Source organism: Lutzomyia longipalpis, chromosome 2, assembly GCF_024334085.1.
Source record: "Lutzomyia longipalpis isolate SR_M1_2022 chromosome 2, ASM2433408v1".
Classification (NCBI taxonomy): domain Eukaryota; kingdom Metazoa; phylum Arthropoda; class Insecta; order Diptera; family Psychodidae; genus Lutzomyia; species Lutzomyia longipalpis.
The window spans coordinates 12754344-12773783 of record NC_074708.1 but is presented as its reverse complement, the minus strand read 5'-3'; the positions used below and the strand labels follow the sequence as shown (position 1 = coordinate 12773783).

General features: G+C 37.9%; 1 protein-coding gene across 10 annotated transcripts in view; it reads left to right on the top strand.

Annotated features, from left to right (window-relative positions):
* The window catches only part of LOC129790657 (homeobox protein prospero), a 205145-nt gene that overhangs the window by 145046 nt on the left and 40659 nt on the right, over positions 1–19440 (top strand). For 6 of the 10 annotated variants that reach the window (XM_055828274.1, XM_055828271.1, XM_055828273.1 and 3 more), the window contains one exon: positions 14830–18608. In XM_055828274.1, coding sequence (XP_055684249.1) covers positions 15039–18608 — 3570 coding nt within the window. In that variant the 5' untranslated portion in view covers positions 14830–15038. The remainder of the gene's footprint in view (positions 1–14829; positions 18609–19440) is intronic. The other 4 variants (XM_055828277.1, XM_055828279.1, XM_055828276.1 and 1 more) reach the window with 1 other exon arrangement.

Sequence of the window (19440 nt, the reverse complement as noted above, 5' to 3'; positions counted from 1 at the left end):
TTGTTTTGTAAATATTCACACAAATGAAATTAACGTCAATTGCTCTTGCTCATACGCTTAATATAGCCTAATCGTCTTTCATTTGGGTTGGGGGAGTTGGTATTATTGTCATTGGTTTCTCTGTATATTCGTGCAATTTTTTTTGAAACATTGAAAGTCAGGTTTTGGTTTAGAACTTACGAGGATTTGTTAAGAGAAGTAAGTATAGAGTTAGGTCCTTCCGGGAGCATTAGCCAAGGAATGGTAGATCAGTCCTAAAGAATCCTTAAGATTTTGGGCTAAACCTTTTTAATGATTCTTTCTTCAAGGAAAATGTTTAAAAAGAAATCTTAAATGAACCTTAAATAAATGAGGCTATAACTTAAATATTTAATTAGTTTACGAGATGTTTCTTAGAGTTGTACGTCGTTGTCGATTAATGAATTTGAATACTATGCACAAAAAGTCACAAGAAAGTCCAAAAACATTCTAAGCTACCTTTCCCAAGAAAATCAAATTGGGACATCTGGAATTTTGAGATTATGGGCGGAATTTACTACTCAGTCGGGCTCAAAAATTTAAGTTCGTTTTTAAGTCGGTCTTAAGGTTTTGAGTCAGTTTTTTTAAGTTTGACTTAATATTTTAAGTCAATCCTTAAATTTGTAAGTCTGACTTAAAATTTGTAAGTAGGTCTTAAATTTTTAAGTCAGTTTAACAAATTGCATATTTTTCAATAAATTTTACAAATTCAATTCAAAATTTGACTTAAATTCTGACTTAAAATTTGTAAGTAGGTCTTAAATTTTTAAGTCAGTTTAACAGATTGCATCAGTTCCAAACCGGCTTTCATACCGAGTGGTCGTGATTTCAAGCAAGTGCGGAATACGTTAATTTTTTTCTTTTCCTAAGAACTATATTAAAAGTTTTCAAATTATAAAGACAATTTTCAATACATTTCTTTATTGGTGAGAAGTGAAAATGAGTGAAAATGATCCCGGGGGGCCTAGTGCCCCTCCGGTGGACAATGTGAGGGTTCAGAGACCCATAACCTACAAATACATTCCGAACATTAAATACAATGGATTCAAAGTGATGGTGACCAGCGAGAAGCGTCCCCTAGATTCAATTGACATAGGGGATCGCGTGAAGAAGCTTTTCCGAAAGGACGAAATCCGCCAAATCAGGCAAACGGGACGTAAATCTCTCATAATCTACTGTGAAAACCACAACGTGGCCAATGCCATTCAGGAAGTGCCAACCCTGCAAAGTGAAGGTACCAAAGTCTTCATTCCCCTCTACTTCACCACTACATGTGGAGTAATATGGGGCATCAACAAGAAATACAGTGAAGAATACCTACTGGAGAATCTCGAAGCGGGACAACTGAAGATCACAAAAGTGGTGAGAGTGAAACGCCATGAGATGATTGACGGTCAAAAGACCGCTATCGATACAGAGCGAGTGAAAGTGTATTTTGAGGGAGGATGCATACCAGAGTATGTTTTCATTAACTACGTGCGTGTGCCATGTCAACCATTTGTAATGCGAGCAACCGCGTGCAAAATCTGCTGGTCTTACTACCACGGGGCATGGAATTGCCCAGAACAATCCGCAAAATGCAAGAGGTGTGGAGAAGAAATTTCTACCACCCACTCATTCACAACATGCCAAGAATCACCCAAATGCATCGCATGCAAAGGAAATCACAGTGCTGACTTTGTGAATTGCCCTGAAAAAATTCGCCAAGAGAACATCAATAACCTTGTTGCCTACAAGAACATGAGCAAAGCGGAAGCAGCCCTGCATTACCCGCACCCGAAACAACGCACAAACACACACTCACAGATAGTCATCTCAAACAGATACACCGCTCTTGATGATGAGAGCGATGATGATTTCCCCACCCTCGAGGAAGCTAGTCGCACCAAAAAGACCAAAAAGCAACGACGAGCACAAATACCAATCCACGAAGCACCAATCACATCAACACCAACTGCATACAATAACAACATTAGCGACGAAGAAGAAGAGCACAACCAGAAACGTGACACACGGAAAAATCGACATGAAGGGAAAACATCAACCCGACAGCAACCATCAACAAGCAAGCAACATAACATGCAAAATTCAAGACAACATGAACCATCAACATCACAGTCCACACAACACCAAAACTCCACAAAGCGAGACAGACATGCTCTCTCTTCCAGCAATGAAGAAGCACCCAAACGACAACGCCAATCCCAGGTAAGTATGAATAATACTAATACAACTAATCCTTCAATTGGAAAAAATGATAACACAAATGAACGCACAGACAAAGACCGAAACTCACGGACGAACACACACAATATTTCTTCTCAAAATCATCAACCAAGCACATCTACAAATATAATGCCCACAAAAAATTTATCTCCACAGCAAAACATCGCCACAAAACCAAACAATTATACATATGCAAATGCATTGACTGATTCTGAGAACCATGAAAGGCTCAGAACTCAGCATCAAAATATTTTACAAACTGATATATGTACACAAAATAATACAAATACAATTCTTGAAGATTATGTTGATACAGGAGAAGATACTGACATGAAACAATTAGACGAAGACTTCTGACTCGCTCATAACACTTCATATACAAACAATGAAGATTCTCCCGGTGTTGGTGGTTCTTTGGGGTCTGGGCAACCATTTGCACAAGATGTGAATGAGGGTTCTGGCTCTTTGGATCCGCCTACGACGGTGAGACCTTACAATAATATAAATAATACAGAAAATGATAACACTACAGCAAACAATAACCACAATAATAACACTAATCAATTAAACCCCCCACAACATCACAATATTATCCAGTGGAATTCAAATGGATATTATCACAAATTTCCTGAAATCAAAATAATTAAAAATACCCACAACCCTCTAATTTTTTGCCTCCAAGAAACACATGCAACAAGAAATAACCCACCCAAATTAAGAGGCTACAATTGTTTTTATAAATGCTATGAAGATAATTTAAAAGCTAGTGGAGGAGTTGCAATACTGGTTAAAGAAACCATTGATAGTAAAGAAATTAATCTAAATACCACCCTCCAAGCAGTAGCTGTTGAAATAATTTTCCCATTTAAATTAACAATTTGCAATATTTATATACAACCCCAATTTAAACTTAAAAAACAATTTGATAAACTTATAGAACAACTGCCTAAACCTTATATGATTTTAGGAGATGTGAACGCAAAAAATCCTCTATGGGGTGGATCCCAATTAGACCCTCGAGGAAAAATAATTGAAGAATCAATTGATAAATATGATCTCACTATCCTAAATAATCAACAACCAACACATTTGACTATAGCAACTGGAGTTTTTAGTGCAATCGACCTATCTGTCATTAGTAGCGAAGTAGCAGCCAATCTAGAATGGAATACCCTAGATGATTTCCATGGGAGTGACCATGTTCCTATCCAGATAAAATTCTTGGATTCACTTTTTCTTGAGTCGAGAAGGGCGAAATGGAAAATAAAAGAAGCAAACTGGAATGTTTTTAAAGAAGACTTGATAGGGATTGAAATGACTGGTAACAATACATCTGAAATCGTAAGTAATTTTTCTAACCAAATAATAAATGTAGCTATGAAAACTATCCCTCAAACTAAAACAACACCATACCGACCTCCTAATCCTTGGTTTAATAAAGAACTTAAGGCGACAAAGAAGAATAGAAATAGAGCTCTTAAAAAATATAAAAAGAGTTTAAGAGAGGGAGCCCCTGATGAATTCTATTTAATTGAATATAAAAAATTTAAAGCAAAAATGCAAAGAGATTGTCGTAAAGAAATGAAAGCTTGCTGGGAAAAATATGTGTCCACAATAAACCCCAATACACCTGTAACAAAAGTTTGGAATACCATTCAAAAAATTTCTGGAAAATTTAAATCTTCACAAATATATTTACTTAAAAAAGATAATAATGATATAACAAATCCTCAAGAAATATGCAATGAACTAGCAAGGGCATTTGGAGAAAATTCAAGTAACGAAAACTACCCATTAAATTTCCTTTTTCACAAAGAAGAGCATGAAGCAGAACCTCCCATAATTGATCTAAACTATGATGCTTCCTATAATATTCCTTTTTCTCCTGAAGAATTAGATAGAGTCCTTCAAGAAGTTAAAGGAAGTAGTCCTGGCCCTGACCTAATTCATTATGAAATGATAAAAAATTTAAATCCTAGTTCCCTTAATGAACTACTAAAAATTTATAATTACATGTGGACACATAACGAATTTCCATCTTCATGGAGAGAAGCCTTTGTAGTACCAGTGTTGAAACCCAATAAAGACAAAACAGACTCAAATAGCTACAGACCGATCTCCCTCACTTCATGCCTATGTAAAATTATTGAACGAATGGTAAATCATAGACTAGTATGGCATCTTGAAACTAACAACTTACTATCACCATACCAATCAGGTTTTCGTAAATGCCACTCAACCCTTGATCATTTAGTTAGATTAGAAAGTGAAATTCAAGAAGCCTTTGCTAGAAACGAGCATTTAGTGGCAGTTTTTTTCGATCTCAAAAAAGCATACGATATGACATGGCCAAGAGGTGTAGTAGACATTATTATGAGCCTAGGAATTAATGGGAATATGGCCTCCTTTATAAATAATTTCTTAACAAATAGAAAAATCAGTGTAATAATGGGAAACAATGTCTCAGAGAAAGTCGATCTAGATAATTCTGTCCCACAAGGGTCAGTACTATCTGTCACCCTCTTTTTAATTTATATAAACAAGATTTTTGAATACATTCCCTCCCCTATTACTGGACTTTTATATGCTGACGATCTTGTCATCTTTTATAGAGCGAATGATATAGGAGTTATAGAGGAAAAATTGCAATTAGCTATTAGGTCACTGGAACGATGGTCAAAAAGCTCAGGACTCGAATTTTCTCATGAAAAAACTAAAGTCGTACATTTTTGCAAATCAAGAAAATCCCACAGTGATCCTGTCCTCACCCTATATAATAACATTCTCCCAGTAGTAGATGAACACAAGTTTCTTGGATTAATCTTTGACAAAAAACTAGAATGGAAAACCCACATTAGTCAATTAAAAGCAAAATGTAATAAGTCCCTAAACATAATCAAAAGCGTATCCCACAAAAAATGGGGGGGTAATCGAAAAAATCTTTTAAAAATATTTAACGCATTAGTCCTAAGCAAACTAGATTACGGTTCTATAGTGTACGCTTCTGCCAATAACAAAACCCTTGGAATGCTTAATTCAACTTATCACGCAGGTATTAGACTCAGTACAGGAGCTTTCCGCACTAGTCCCGTAAATAGTATACTTGTAGAAGCAGGAAAATGTCCTCTTAGTTATCGTAGAAATATTCTCAACATTAAATACGGGTTTAAAATCCTAGAATTAAATAATCATGCAAATAACACAATATACAATTCTATTGACACCAGAAAAGAATATAAATCCGCAGCTAAAAGATTTCACAATTATATAATTCGAAAATTACCAGATTTTAATGATATCCCTAAAAGAAATACCCTACAAGTAAATCCATACAAACCTGATATTAAAATCGACAGGTCTCTGCAAATAACAAATAAACAAAATATGTCAGCTATACAAATGAAAATCTACTTCTCTGAACTTCTTTCAACCAAATATTCATCACATTCTCATTATTACACTGACGGTTCTAAAACTGAGTCTGCCACAGGATTTGCTGTGATTAAGGAAAAAAATAATATAGCTCAATTTCAAATATCAAAACACAGCTCTGTTTTCACAGCAGAAGCATACGCTATATTGGAAGCAGTCAATCACGCAATCCTGAATGTAGATAATGCAGTCGTTATTTTTTCAGATTCTCTAAGTGTTATCCAATCAATGACTAACTACAACAACAAAAGATCACCAATCATCTCAAAGGCAATAGAATTGATCGATAGATCATCCATCAATTTCACGATTTGCTGGGTACCATCACATTTAGGCATTGCTGGAAATGAGATTGTAGACGAACTAGCAAGAAACAGTAGCGAGATATCAATTCAACACTTTCCAACAGCTAAGGATTTGACAAACACTGCAGTAGACAGCATTAAAGACGAATGGACCCAACAGTGGAAAAGGACAAGAGGAGACAAACTGGGCGAAATAAAGGAGGAAACATCAAGTTGGTCAACATCGGAAAGGACAAACAGGAAAGAAGAAGTTGTACTATGCAGGCTCAGGATAGGACATTCTCTTCTAACACATGGTCACCTTTTCGAAAGGGAGACAAGAACAACAACACCAACATGCGACACCTGTAATGAGGAAATCACCATAAATCACATCCTAACAAATTGCATAAAATACAACAACCTAAGACAGAAATACAAAATAAAAAATAGCACAAAAACAATTCTTAACAATAACATTGATAACGTAAATAACTTGATGAAATTTATAAAAGAAACAGATATATATACAAAATTATAAAAAAAAAACATATAAAACATAATTACTATAATGTATTACACACAGGGGAATCATCAGTTATGATGGCACCCCCTTTATAAATAAAATAAATAAATAAATAAATAACAGATTGCATATTTTTCAATAAATTTTACAAATTCAATTCAAAATTCACTACTCAGTCAGGCTTAAAAATTCGGTTAAAAGTCGGTTTTTAAGTCGGATTTAAGGTTTTCAGTCAGTTTTTTAAGTCTGACTTAAAATTTTTAAGTCTGCTCTTAAATTTGTAAGTCTGACTTAAAATTTGTAAGTAGGTCTTAAATTTTTAAGTCAGTTTAACAAATTGCATATTTTTCAATAAATTTTACAAAAATTTTAAGTCAGACTTAAAAAATTGACTTAAAACCTTAAATCCGACTTAAAAACCGACTTAAATTTTTACGCCCGACTGAGTAGTGAAATCCGCCCTATAAATAAAAACGAATTTGAAAAAATAGGTGCTACCTACAATGCCCCAAGAACTTTCAGGGTAACTCATATACTTTAAGTAAGGTACGGCGTTGGTGCTCTACATTCAATTTAGACCCAATCGTCGTGGATTTTTACTCCCAGTCTCCCCAATAGAATATGCTATTGTCTCTCGACGGAGGGTCTTTTAAGAGTGGCTTCCTCATTTATTTTGTCGCCATTTCCTCCCGCTGGAGTCCGCAAAATACGCGTCGATTTTCATTTACACCGCGCCAGAGCCTGCAGTAAATTTGTGAGATATTAGTTTGGTGAAAAGTAGCCCCCTCTCCATAAGCAATCCCCCAGTTTTCGCGACTATCCGCTTGATCGGAAGTTATTAGATAATTTGGCAAAGTTTTAAATTATTCAAGCTAAAAATTCACTCAATGTGTGAAGAGAACGTTAGAATTTACCACGCAATTGAAGGGCAAAAAATGTCTCCTTTAGACTCCTTCATTGTCACACGGAAATAAATTGTAATAAAAAAGATCACGAGAAGTAGAAGGAAACAAAAAGGCTAAAAGAGACAATAAACCCATTAAAGAATGTGGGAAGGAGTTGTTGAGCACTTTTTCTTAATCGCAATCACTAGAGCCAGCATAAGTGTATTAATAACATCCTGTTGAATGGGTCTTCACACATTGTTTCCATACAAGATGCATTCAATTCTCTCATCAGGAGATGAATGCATGATAATACGAGCAATGTGTTTCATATGAAATTGGTATTTGAATTGCAATTTACTTGGCATAACGCTCTGAGAAATATTCATGCAAGCAAATGTCCTTAAGGAGGGGAGTTCTAAACAGAATTGAAGGTCATCCTGTTCATGAGACTTTATCAAATTAAATTAATTTAATAAATTGTGTGAACTTTCTCCTACTGGAATCGTTCGAAGATTTAAGAGTTAGGCTTCTGTGTGAGAGGGACTTTATTTGTTTTCTTCTAAATATTGACCTAGGAGCAGGCCTGAGAATGGGCAAAAAAAAATATTTAATGAGACAAATTGGTCATTTAAGAGACTCGGAAGTAAAATTAAAAATTCAGATCGATGGGAAAATCCTGGGAATTCTCTCTGAAAATATTTTAAGGAATCTGAGAAATCTCGATTTTTGTGCGTTCTAAATATGGTTCTAAGACGATATTAGTGGTCAGATTTGCGGCCTAGATTGTTTTTCAGACCCTCTCCTATTCTAAATATATGAGTTATGCTCCAAATTGTTTAGAAAATATGCAAAAAACCTATTTTTTTTATGAATTTCTTACCTTTTATGTCTTTTTTCTCGATATTTTGAATTTTTTTGTACAGCTTTTACCGAAAATTTTATCTAAAATATTATTTTTAATGTAATTATACTATAAAAAATATTAAAGTTTTTCAGAAAATTTAACTGGAAAATACTGAAAAGTGCATTTTTCACTACAATGGTTTTTCATAAGAATTGATAATTCTTTAGAAAAGTTTTTTTTTTAAGAAGGATATAATTTTATTAAAATTACAGCCAAAGCATGAGGAAAACCGGGACAAATTAAATCAAAGAAGATTCAGGGAAAACTCAAAATATTATTTTTCCCAATTTTACCTGATAATGTAGAGAAAAGCTTGGAGAAAAATTGTTTAGGTCAGTGCTATAGGAATTATCCCGCTTTACGCGTTTTTCTCAAATTATTTTACTCTATTTTGTAGAGAAAAAAATAAATTTTGAGTTTTTCCGGCTCTTTCTTTATTCTTAACAGAATTCTTGCCTCAGTATCTTGAAAAAAATAAAATAGTTAAAGGGTTAATGCCTAAATGTTTAAAAAAAAAAGATCCAAACCTTTGCTCGTAAAAATGTTCTTAATGAAATAATAAATGCAAAAGGGATCGCGGAGGGATTGGTGGGATAGAAGGGATCGTTCAAGTAAAGGGGGAAACAGAAGACGAAGAAGGTGAAAAACCTCAAAGATGTCCAATGGTGGTGGAGAAATTTCTACGCACTATTTAACAAGCACTTCCGGGACAAATCAAAGAGAGAGGGCACAGTTTCTCATCGACAGACTCCTCACATTGTCTCATGTGCTTGCGTTGATGGTAAACAATGAGGGCGCAAGATTGAGAAAAAAAGTACATTAAAGGATTGATGTGGGATCTTCTTGTTTTTTTGCATCAGAGGAGGAAGTTGCATCAACCGCCGTGACGACAAATCTTCTTGAATTGCTCCCGACACTTCCACTTTTTTTTTTTCAAGAATGAGTTTGAAATTGATATTCTTGAGGTGTTTTGTGGCACAAAGTGACCGTTGATCTCTTTAATTTTTCTTCCCACAATTCGTCAAGAATATTCTCATGGGGAATGTTTAAATCGTTCTGCCACCGTAACCATTGTCATATTGTACTTATATCTGTTTTACTTCGATTCTCTCTCTGTGTGTTTGGCTCATAAGGCAGTCGACCACGATGAAAAGTTCGTTAAAAATTGTCTGCGTGTTTTTTTCTTTATCAAGAAAGTCGTGGGGAGATAAATTTTTCAAAGTAACGTACCTGAAGGAACATTGATTATGGTTTTAAAGGGCCTGTTCCATTGAGTGACTTACCGAATTCAATTCCGCACACCCTTCATATGAAACGTGAGACCAACTGCTTCGTCTTTGGGTGCATGTTTAAATGTCTTCCAAGACGTTGGGGTAAGAAATCCCACGGAGCGTGGCATATGGTCGTTCAGGTGGGTGTTTTGCTTCTATAAGATTACAAAAATGCGCCGCATATTGTTTGAGAAAGTCGTTACGTGCGCCTTCAACGAGCTATGGGCGCATATTTAAAAGTCTTCTTCGTGATAAATTTAAATACCCCCCGAAAAATTACTCAATTAGAACGGCAAATGCTGTCTCAAGAAATTTACCTCCTTGTTTCGTCCCTGCTGTCTTAAGACGCTGCGTGAACACCTTTAGAAGATTTTTTTTGTGTTCTTTTAAATGGGAAAAAATACCTGGAAGGGTCTTCAATCTTACCTTGAAAAGAAGGAAGATGAATTTCTTACAGGATGTCTTTGTGTTTTCTGTGCAAGAGCAAAGCGGAGATGGTTTGTTCGTGCTCTTCTTTTGTTGTTTGTTACTTCTGTGCGCAAGAGATCACCACATCCCGAAACATGAGGCACATGGGAAGTGATTTTCTGACTTGTGGAGAATTCAAATACAACCTATATACATATATTTATGTACTGTACATAGTTTGCAATATGTTCAATGTGAATAATTTATATTCCCACACCAGCAATTGAATTTGTAATTTGGTGAACCTGTTGAGCGGAATTATTTAATATTTAATTGCATATTCAATGATTTTGTTTTAAATTCCTTGTTAGAAATTCTATGTGCTGGATTTGTCATTTGGCGGTATTATTTTTGGGATATTTGAATTCAAGGCATTCAAGGGGAGTTAATATGAACTGAATGAAATTATTCGGACCTTCGGAAATATTCGGATGATTCGTCAAGAAAATTCAAAGATTAGTTTAATCCCAAAAATGTTAAATTCAAGCATAAAAAGACTTAAATCAAGCCGAAAAGAAGTACATTTAAACCAAAGAGTTCTAAATTCAACCCAAAAAAGACTAAATTAAAACCGATAAATCCTTGGTTTTCAGTCCCAAACAACAAAGATTGATTAATAAAACATTAAAAAAAATCATTAGGCCACAAACAGGACTAAATTTAAACTGAAAATAGTAAATTTACGCTAAAAAGTAGTAAATTGAACAAAGAAAAAGACTAAATACAAACCAAATTGTCCTAAATACGTTTTTGGAGTCATTTCGGTTTTGAGTTGTGTGGTTTTTAGCAAAAGATGTTCATGTGAAGTCAAATATTCAAATTTTCGGAAACATTCAGGTGATTCGCCTTAAAAATCAAAATATTTGCCAGATAATCACCCCTTGTTTGAATTAATAGAAAAATTCTGAAAATATTCAAGAAAATAAGTAGAAGGATTTTCGGTCGTTTTTAGGCTAATTTTTTTTTTTATTATTGTTAATGTTAATTGATTTATAGAATAACAAATAATTAGCCTAAAAACGATAGAAAACGTCTTCTTATTTTCTCGAATAATAATTAACGGTCGATCTTTTAAAATTATTCTTTTAAAAAAATTCCTTAATTCGAAAAGTCAAAAAGTCTCAATTCTCAAAGAAAATTTCTTTAAAAAAAAGTAATAAAAAGGAAGAAAAATACACCGGAAGTATTAGAAAATTCTTATCCCTCGTATTTTTTGTTCTTCCAACACTGCAAAAGGAGGGAAAATAGCTCACAAGTTGAACGAAAAACAAGACCTTATCGCCTTGAAGTATAAAATTTACAATAATTACTCAACCGTATGTCACAGTTTCCACCAGTTTTTTCTCTCTCTTCCCAAGGAGTGCTACTGGAGTGCTTGAAGTTGTATAGTGTGTGCAATATGGCCCATGAATATTTCATCATAATTAGGGGTGAATGAGGCTTTGTTGTTTTTTTTTTCGTACTATACCAGTGTCTTGGAAGTTTCTCATGCGCCAATGATTTCCTACAACCTGAGACCGGAACTCTCTGTATGTCGTGGGAAATATTTTCTCAGAGAACACCCTCTCCCACATAGTATAAGAGAATATTATCATTTATTAATTGTTTCCACTTTTCTCCATTCCCTTTATATGTGCTATATACACTTATTATATATAGTAAGAAAGGTAGTGCAAAAATTGTCAAACAAGGCACAATAGCGTAGTACTTAACATTGTGGGAAAGCTATATGGGAAAGTGTGGAGAAAGGTACCAAATGGTGGAGAAAATTCACTTGAAGGGGGTGCAAAGCAGCGCAAAGAATATGTGTTAGTTTGTTGTGCTACATACAATCTTTTATTGAACGTCGATAAGAAATTTATTGATTGATCTGGTTAAACAAGAGACGTGGCCTCCCACCCTCGCATCCATTTAGGTCTTTCTCTTTTTTCCATGTTTGTTGATTTAAGTGCCTCTTATCGGGGAGATTTATCAAAGTTATTTACTCAATATTTCCATACGCGACACAGAAAACCAACTTTACTGACTTTTTTTCCACCCTCACTTTTTCTGAACACCTCCCCATCGATTCTTCATACCCCCCAAACCCCCTTCCCCAACCACACCCGGGAAAATTGTGAGAATTTCCCAACAACCAAGGTGTAGTGTGCTATTAAGACATTCTAATTTATTCATAAATCCTTCAGGTTGTAGCGTATACATACAATATGTGATTCTTTTCAATCATATCCAATTGAGTCTTCCACATTTTCGTCCTTCCTTCATAAATATGTAATTTCGATGACTCCACAGCACACCGCTCGTCGTACCCGCCCCACAAAAGAGTCTGATCGCAAAAGAAGAAGAAAAATTCTAAATTACCTCTAGACGATGATGATGAGAATTGCGGCGGTGAAAATTGGTTTGTCTGCCACCATTTGTGTGTGGACCCCAAAATCAACCCAGGAGAGTTCAATTTCGTCCAGCTGACTCGTCGTGAGAGTCCTCCGTGAGGGGTGCCTTCTGCTTACACGAAATCACTCATCCAGGTGTGCAAATGCGTTCTTTCTTTCTCTTTCTCCAAGCACCAACAGAACGACAAAAAATTAACACAGCCGTTTTCTCCTTCTACCCTCCATGGAGCGTGTCTTCTATATTCTTCTTTTCCTTCATTCTCAGACATTGAGCTCGGTTGAATTTCTTTAGGGGGGCAGTGATATTGAAAGTTATTGATTTTCGGATTTTTTTTAAAAAATAAACTTTAACTATTGTGATATAGGAGGATAAAATAGAGAGGCTAATAATGATAAACCAAGAAAAGGGTTTTGTAAAACCCTTAAATTTCGTATTTCCCATCAATACCGAAAAAGTTGTCTACTAGAAAAAATATTAGAAAATCTAACTCTCTAGAAATCTAGGTAGAGCTAGATTTTATCTAGGTCCTTTACATCCTTGTTTTAGTGACCTTTCCTATTAAAAAATCATCATGATGAAGAATTTTCTCAGAGAATCTTAAAAGAAGTTAGAATTCGTGAAAATTTCAAAATTAAAATTCTCTAACTTGGTAAATATTCGTTGAAAATCATGACTTTAGGGATAGATTCTGATGAAACCTTCTCTTTTCTTTTCTAACAACTGAAAAGTTGCTGTAAGATTTTGACAGATGAGTGTTTTAAATCGTTCCATTGTCGTTCTGTAAAAGAATAACAAAGAATTTTTTGTTCAGGATAATAGTCAGAGAGATCTCTGAAGAGGTCTAGAAAAGTGATTTTCCTTAAAAGATACGATTAAAGGTAGAGTAGAAACAAAATGTAAAAATAAAATAAAAGATTTTTATCAGAAACTACCCCTTAGTCTCATATATCGAGGTAAAACTTTAAGATTAGTAAGTAAAGAATATTTTTTCACAATTTCATAAATTTTTAAATTCGAAACTTTGAAGTTAGATTCCACGAAAATTTCAAAAAAGACTTTGTGACGTAGACTTTTATCAGAGTGTTATAACTATACATCTTACCTAGATAGTTTTTAATAAAGATTCGCTAACCTTAAAAATTCCCAAATAAATATTTCTATTTTTTTTATATTTTTAATCTAATCAAAAACTGGATTAAAAAAAAGAATAGTTTTATATAAGTTTTCTTTTGCTTTGAAATTAATTTTTAAAAAGAATTTTTGAAATGTTTAAAATCAATTAGTTGATGGAGTATTTTTATTAAATTAATTTAGAGAATAAAAAAAATATAACAGAAACTTATTAATTTTATTAGAACCAATTAAAAATTAATATTATATTTTGTACGTTTTGAATAAATTTAAAGAATTTATTATTTGTTTAGAAATTATTCTATAAAAAAAAAAGATTATAAAAAAATCAAAAATAATAATAAATCAAAAATGTTATTTTCAACAATATAAAATTAAATAATTAGAAGAACGTGGCCCAGTTCCGACCTCCAAAGGTCCGCGCAGAATGAGAAAAAGATGGTATAAAATAAAAAATCAATATTCTTAGATTTGGTATCATCTTAAAGCCTATTTAATACTCTTTTTAGCTCCCATAACCTACTACATTAAAAGTCTTATCGGTTTTTAAGTAATAGAGGATTGAAAAAAATCAAGGGAGGTCGGGATTGGGCCATGTTCCCCTAATTCTTAATAAATAAATTCATTTTTTTTATTTTCCTAGAAAATAATTCCATTTTTTCTGAAAAAAAAAAAACGTTTTAAGAGCACTCTGCCGAGTCTCTTTCCCTTCGATGAGGTATTTTGTTTTGGCACAAATACACATGAGGAAATAATTCCACATAGCACACGATTTCTCTGTGAGGTACCGGCAATCCCTTAAATGAATGAATGCCTCTTGTGCGATACCCACAATATAGGGGCACGAGTCCCCTTCTTTTCCACCACATGGCTCTGCATTTTTCGTGCGATAAATTCGAGGGATTCCTCCTTTACTTTTTTTCTTCTCTTCTTCCCAGATGCATTTATGTGTGGCATTTATGTGCTAAAAAGAGAATAATTTATGCTGGGAGAGAATTTATATGTTTGCAATAATATTCTAGGAGATTTTTAGAAGTTATCCTAGAATTGCTAGAACGGCTAGAACTGTGTCTAAGGATTTGTTCTAGAAGATGAAGAAGATCTCAATGAATTTTTTTATGTTGTTGTTGGCTTGAGATGTGCAACCGCATACAAATGTATATAGCATTGGCACATGATTATGTACATTGATGTGTATATGTATGTAGTATGTTTTGTGGAGGGAAGTAAAATAAAAAAAAATGAAACTAATGGTTGTATTTTCTTTTCTTTTCTCTCTTTCGCCCAGGTCCATGCGATGGAAGGGGAATTCTAAGGCCGGGTTAAGAGAGGGGCATCGTCGGCAAGTGGAAGGGGCACAGAGTCGTGCGAAACATCAAGAGAAATTAGTATTGAGTAATAAGTGTAAGCAGACGAGCAATACGGTGAAGAACATTGGAGGGGGGAACGCATCTCCCACTTTTATGGTCACTAGGCCAATAAAGTTGTGTTGTTCTTATGATGTCATCAGAGGAGGACACAGACTGTTACGGCTTGTACGGAGATAAGTTACTGAAGAAATCCAAACGTACCAGACAGCGTGTAGACGCGGGCGAACCAAGAAATAGTTACTCGTCAATACCGAATTTCAGTTCAAGACCATCCTTCATGAGTGGAGGTCTCTACGGGGCTATCTTTAGCCAAAGTCAGCAGCATTTCGGACTGTTCGGCCCGAATTACGGGCCCGCGAAGATGCTCAACGAATTGTTGGGTAGGCAAGTGAAACAGGCGCAGGACGCCTCTGGACCGGACTTACTTTCCACGATGGACGCAGTTGTGAATGCGGACGGTGTGGCCAATCATGGCTTCGAGGGTGCCCAGCTGAATTCGTCGGCGGGTGGCACGGGTGGCGCGAGTGGTGGTGCAGTGATACGACGCGGTAGTCTCGGTGGTAGTGGCAGTAGTGTGGACCTCGATGGTGGTAGTACATCCCCACAGGCGAATGACCTGGCGCACCACATGCTGCGCAACATCCTGCAAAATAAAAAGGAGCAGCTAATGGCGCTCGATCAGGAGCTCCGTGCTGCCCAGCAGAATCATCAGGGTGGCGGAAGCTGCGGGGAGCGCCGCAGCACCTCACCGGACAATAATAACAGCATTAATAAGAATAATAACAATAACAGTATCAATTCGGACGTTAAGAGTGATTCGGTGGGTGGCAATTGTGGCAGTGGTGGTGATATGAGTGACTCCAGTGAGGGGTGTGGGGGTAAAGTGATCAAAAGGAATGACTCCATCTCACTGGGGGATTCAAGTAGTGCCGATGAGACATCCCAAGCGGGCCCAGATACGCGGCCACAGCAGAATCATATGAATCAAAAAGGTGGTGGTGGTGGGCAGAAGAAGGACGTGGTGCTCAGTCGAAGTCGCGATGATATGCTGGATGATGAGATGACGGGGCTAAATTCACGCTCAGACTCCGATGCATCCCTCCCATCACCCGATCCCGATGACAGCCTCCTGCTGAGGCCAAAGGAGGAGCTCGATATGGACACCAACAACGACAAAGATGGCGCAATGTCACCGTCACAGGGTAAAGGTGATCCACCTGTGGCGTTGGACATGAAGAGGGCACGCGTGGAGAATATTGTGTCGACAATGCGATCGAGTCCGGCACTGTCGGTGCCGCAGCAACCCCAAGTGAATGGGTGCAAGAAACGAAAGCTCTACCACCCGCAGCAACATGACAATAGTGCCGTGGAGCGTTATGCAGCATCCGCGGCGGCGGCCAGCTTGTACCTGGGCCTCGGCTCAATGAGCGAGGATGACGATGATGGCATTGAGTCGCCGCAAATTCACCAGAAGCGCGTCGAGAAGAATGCCCTTAAATCCCAATTGCGCTCAATGCAGGAACAACTTGCGGAGATGCAGCAGAAGTATGTGCAATTGTGCACGCGAATGGAGCAAGAGAGTGAAAGTCAGGAGGCTGATGATAATTCCAGTGATATGGAGCAAGATGATGTGATTGAGCAGCCGAGTGAGAAGGTTTCAGTGAGTCAGCGAATGCCAATGTCGTCGCCACTGAAGGATTTACCATCACCCAAGACATCGACGCCCAATATGTTGTCTCAGGTGATGAGTAAGATGCTCCCGAGTAAGCTCCATGCGCAGCTGCCGCTGCATCCACACCTACCGCCAACATTCAATGGTACCCACCCCCTGCTGCAGCATATGCAACACAATGCCACAAGTAGTGCTGTGCACGAGCTGGCTGCCCTCCAGCATCCGCATGCACAGCATTCACATCATGCAATTAGCAATGCTGCCGCCATGTACCTGGGTGTGAGTCAAAAATTGTTTCTCGAACAAGAGGCACGAATGGCAAAGGAAGTTGCTGAGCACAATGAGCGTGAACGTGAACGTTTGCAGCAGCAGCAGCAGCAGCAGCAGCAACAGCAGCATCAAAGTGCCCCAAATGTACCAACAATGCAACCACATCAAGTTTCTCATCAGCAAACAACGCAACATCAGGCACAACATCAGCCACCGAATCAGAATCAATCGCAAGTGCAGCAAAATACACTGCCACAGATGCAGCAGCAGCACACGCAGCAGCAGCAGCAACATACGCAGCAGCAGCAGCAACAGCAACAACAAACCCACCATTCGCCCAATCAACCACAGCAGCAACAGCAGCAGCAAATTCAACCTCCGCAAATGCAAATGCCCACGGGGGTTTTACCGAAAGTTTCGACAATCCCGTCAGAGCTGTCGGACAGATTGAGTATGATGCGAACGTCGAATCCCGTGGGACCAATGTCGGGCTCTGAGCTCGAGGGGCTGGCTGATATGCTGAAATCCGAAATTACGGCATCCCTGTCGAATCTCGTGGATTCCATTGTGACGCGTTTCATTCATCAGCGACGTTTCCTTGGGAAGCAATCCGAAGCCGCCGCGGCGGCAGCTGAGCAATTGAGTAAGGATCTCATAATGGCGTCACAGCTGCTGGATCGAAAGTCACCGCGAACAAAGGTTGCAGATAGATCGGGAGGCGGCAATCAAGCAGGTAATGGAGGAGTTGTTAGTAGTCTAGGTCAGCAGCCGCCGTCGAGCACCGGTGGGCTCAGCAATCATGCCCAAGGTGCAATGATGGGTGGTGTACAGAGTCAGGGCGGACCCCGGATGAACGGCAGCGCTTTCCCACCCATGGGAATGCCGATGCACGTGAACGGACCGCAGCAGCAGCATGAAAGTAGTTTAGGAATGAACACAATGAATATGCCACCTCATGTACGTCCCTCGCCCACAGCGGCAATGTTTCAGGCACCCAAACCACCGCAGCAGCAGCAGCAGCAGCAGCAACAGCAGCAGCAACAGCAGCAGCAGCAGATGAATCCCGTAACAGCGGCAGCATTGTACAATACAATGAAATTGAATGATTTCTGCATACCTGATCCGCGTGAGCAGAATCCCGAGCAAACGGAGGCACTGCCATTGGTGGTGACGCCGAAGAAGAAGCGCTCAAAGGTCACGGATACGCGAATAACGCCGCGAACAGTGAGTCGAATCTTGGCTCAGGATGGCATTGGGCCACCACAGGGTCAGATGGAGAATGCAAATAGTGTCACGGGGAAGGGGTATACGAATCCACCGGTTAGCGTGGCCACGAGTACTCCATCGGGTAGCCCATCGCCACGGCCGTCGTACCATCCGCCCCCGCCGTCGATGATGCCCATGTCTCTGCCCACGTCTGTGGCCATTCCCAATCCGTCGCTGCACGAGTCACAGGTGTTCTCACCGTATAGTCCCTTCTTCAATCCGCACGCCCCCCATGGGCCGCACGGACCACAGCCGCAGCCGGCGCAATTGCACCACATGAAGATGTCCTCAAGTCCACCGGGTCTCGGTGGGATGATGGACACACGGGACTCACCGCCGTTGCCACATCCGCCCACGATGCTGCATCCGGCCCTCTTGGCTGCGGCACACCATGGCAGCTCACCCGATTACGGGCACATCCGTGCCGCCATGGATACCAACGATCGCAACTCAGACTGCAACTCAGGCGACCCAATGTACGAGCCTACCATATCCTTTTCACAATGACAAAGCACAATGGCTTGCACCACTAAAGGTGTTTGCCACCCCCTCCCCCCAATGGCAATCATCCCCATCCCAACATTGGCAATTTTATGCACAAATTTGCAGCACGCAAAGTGCAAAGCATAAAAATTCCTTGTGAGGTGTGCGCGCTAAAAGCTCTATTTATTCTATTTTAACCAAGGGGTGTTTATCTGAATTAATCTTCGGCAAATATTCGGAATATTCCCTAATATTCGGATGTTTTGCCAAAGAAATCAAAATATTGATTTTTACCCTCTAAATGACTCAGATTGTGAAACAGAAGCCTAGAAAAATATTTATTTCAAACCGAATAGTAATTTCACCCCTAGTCATGCTAAATTCAAGCCTAAAAGAGATTAAATTGAAGCATAAAAATATTTAATTTAGGCCTAGAAAGAACAAAAAGTATTAAATTCAACCCAAAATCTGCTCAATTCTAGCCTAAAGTATTTGGTTTTCAATCCTAAAAAGGCAATCTCCAATCTCAAAAAGCTTTAAAAAATATTACATAAAGTCTAAAAAAAAAGGACTAAAATTGAAGCTCAAAAAAATTAGTTAATTCAAGCCGAAGAATTATAAATTCAAGCTAGAGTGGACTAAATTTGACCCAAAAAAAAAAGACTAAATCCAAGCCGATATATATTTAGTTTTCAGTCTCAAAACTTCAATGATCGAGGAACAAAAAAACTTTAAAAAAATCATTAAAGCCTAAAAGAGGACTAAATTCAAACTGAAAAGTAATAAATTTAATACTAAAAAGTAGTAAATTCAACCCAAAAAAGACTAAATTCAAACC